Source organism: Rhagoletis pomonella, unplaced genomic scaffold (assembly GCF_013731165.1).
Source record: "Rhagoletis pomonella isolate Grant_MI unplaced genomic scaffold, Rhpom_1.0 Rhpom_scaffold_00184, whole genome shotgun sequence".
Taxonomy (NCBI): Eukaryota; Metazoa; Arthropoda; class Insecta; order Diptera; family Tephritidae; genus Rhagoletis; species Rhagoletis pomonella.
The window spans coordinates 92109-94785 of NW_023458738.1; the positions used below are offsets into that span (position 1 = coordinate 92109).

The 2677-nt window shown below is 40.3% G+C and overlaps 1 protein-coding gene across 1 annotated transcript in view; it reads right to left on the reverse strand.

Moving 5' to 3' along the window:
* The window catches only part of LOC118750261, a 17935-nt gene that overhangs the window by 4847 nt on the left and 10411 nt on the right, over nucleotides 1-2677 (reverse strand). Inside the window, exon 2 of the mRNA XM_036484987.1 lies at nucleotides 2134-2259. Within this exon, the coding sequence (XP_036340880.1) occupies nucleotides 2134-2259 (126 nt within the window). The remainder of the gene's footprint in view (nucleotides 1-2133; nucleotides 2260-2677) is intronic.

Genomic DNA, 2677 nt, shown 5'->3' on the forward strand with positions numbered 1-2677 from the left:
TTTCAATATCGGTCAATTAGATTGTCTGTAATTGAATTTTGAAGTAAAAAGGACAAAAAACACTTGTCGATATATATATATCAAGGCACATTAAACAGGTAGTATCAGTAGAGCAAAAACAACATTTGCGTGTATTTTGTTGTTGCTTCTGGTATCGAAAGTGTCAACAACTGTTCTGAATTTTTTCTTCTAAATCAAAGCGTGCCATGTGAAATACAAAAAATTATAAAAAATAAAAAATTGAAATTGGAAAAAATAAAAATTGATGCAACTTTCTTTCCTAGTAAATTTGTTTGCTTCTCGAAGCATTGATCCATCCTTTGCAAGGCCCAGTAATCAGCGGTCGTGCTGCCGAGTTGGGCGAACGTTCCAAAAGCTGCTATTCAATCGCTTGTTTTGTATGGAAAAAGGTTTCACAAGCAAATGGATTTTAACATATAATTTTCGTGAGAAAAAATTAAAAATATTTGACATTTTCGAGACCAAATAATTTGAAAATAAATCAAATCAGCTGCTCTACTGATACTACCTGTTCAATGTACCTTGATATATATATATTTTTGTTATAATATGTACATATTTATTTATTGAATCTTTTTTTCGAAACTAACAATAAGTTTTCAAATCTTACAAACTACCATTAAATGTAAAATTTCTGCGGCAATGCTTAGAAATTTTTGAATTTTTTTAAATATATATTTATTGCAGTTGTTACAGCTCTCGGAATGGACAATATTCCGGGCAGCAGGATAGCTGGATATCGTGCTGGGTAGACAGTCTGAAAGGACGAGTTTCAGAGCCGCACGGCCTGGGCGGGTGGAAAGGACTAGTTTCCCACTCCGTCTGTCGATGCGTCACATTGGATATAGAAGCGTCTGTTGAAGTCCGGATGAGTCAGTAACTTTGTTTGAGCTTCTCAAAGGAAACTTTGGCCTCCTCAGTCATCGTAAACTTTTTGATTTTGTCTTTTGAGAGGCAGTCGTGCAGCTGAGCTGCAATGGTCGCATAATCCTGGATAAATCGACGGTACCAATCCAACATGCCCAGGAACCGTCTTAGCTGTTTTGGGGTCTTAGGTTCGGGAAAGCCCCTCACAGCTGCAACCTTGTTGGCACCCGTTCTGATACACCCATCACCGACTACGTAGCCGAGACATTGCACCTCTTTGTAACAGAACTTGCTTTTTTCTACGTTTATTGTCAATTTTGCATCACGCAAACATCGAGCGACCTTTTCTAGCAAACATATATGGGACGAGAAATCTTCTGAACACACTTAACAAATCGTCTAGATAAACAAATACACATTCACGTAACGAAGCGGGTATGACCTTGTCCATTAAACGACACATTCTTTGTGCCGCGCTGCACAGTCCAAACGGCATGACTGTGAACTGGTACAGTGGTCTACCAGGCACATAAAAGCAGTATTTTCTCTCGACTTGGGTTCTAAAGGAATCTGCCAGAACGCGTCCTTTAGGTCAATCGGGGTATGAACCTGGTATTCTGGAGTCTTCTGAGAATTCCGTCTATGTGTGGGAGGTGATATGCGTCCTTTATTGTCCTTTCATTTACCATACGGGCATCTAAACAGAGGCGATTTTTCGTTCCTTTAATCACCAATAAGACCGGTGAGCTCAAGCAACTATTGGACTCTTCGATGACTACCATGCTCAGCATTCGGTCGAGTTCAGCATACACTAGTTTTTGTATGGCCGGCGAAATCGGGTAGTGCTGCTGCTTAACTGGCAGATTCTCGCTAGTTACCTCAATAACGTGTTGCAAATGAGGGAAACTGGGATTTCACCCATTCCAATGCGCTCGTCTGTTCTGATGTCAGAACATGTTGCACGGCATCGAAGGATAATCACCATCGGCGGGAACGAGTTCGGAAACGCTAGCATCATTCACACCCCCATTCATTCCCTTGCCCACAACACTCATTCCAAAAGCTAACCAGAAGTCGATACCTAAATACACCTCTTGTTGAAGACCAGGTACTATTAAAAACTCTAATTCCTTGTTTGGTTGTCCCACAACACTGGTAACTTGGTGGCTCCCACTACGGCGGTCTCTCCTCCGTTAACTGTTTTAATATTCTGTCCCCTGATTGGCAGAATCATATTTTATTTACCTTTCAATAGCACATTTGCGTTCTTTCTTAAATAGCTAGCACCAGCACCGGAATCCAGTAGGGCTAACACTTCGTACCCCCCAATCGTGGTCTTGGCAAAGAACCTATTGTCTCCTTTAAGGGTCACTATAGTGGAAATTATTTTATTATAAATTCTTTTCAAATTCTTCTTTTCCCTCATTTTAGCTTTTTTCTTAAAGTTCCTATGTTTTTTCTTCTTACCTACTATTTCTTCCAAAAATATTCGCCTACGCGGCTCCTCATATTCCACCTTTCGCTGATGTAAACTTTTTATTTCCTGTTTTTTTGCCCGACTTCATTATTTTCCTTAACTTCAGTTTCCTTTTCTCTTTTTAATACCGTCATTTCTTTGCCTCCGGGCTGCCAATTTCCGCCGTAGGACACACAGATGCGGACGTGGACGTAGTAGAACAGTTCTTCACTGGGAGGGAGTGTTGTGGTTTCCTATCAAGTTTGTTCCTATCAAACGCTTCTAATATTAGCGAATGTAGTGAAGTTTCACTCTCGGAAATGTAGTGAAGTT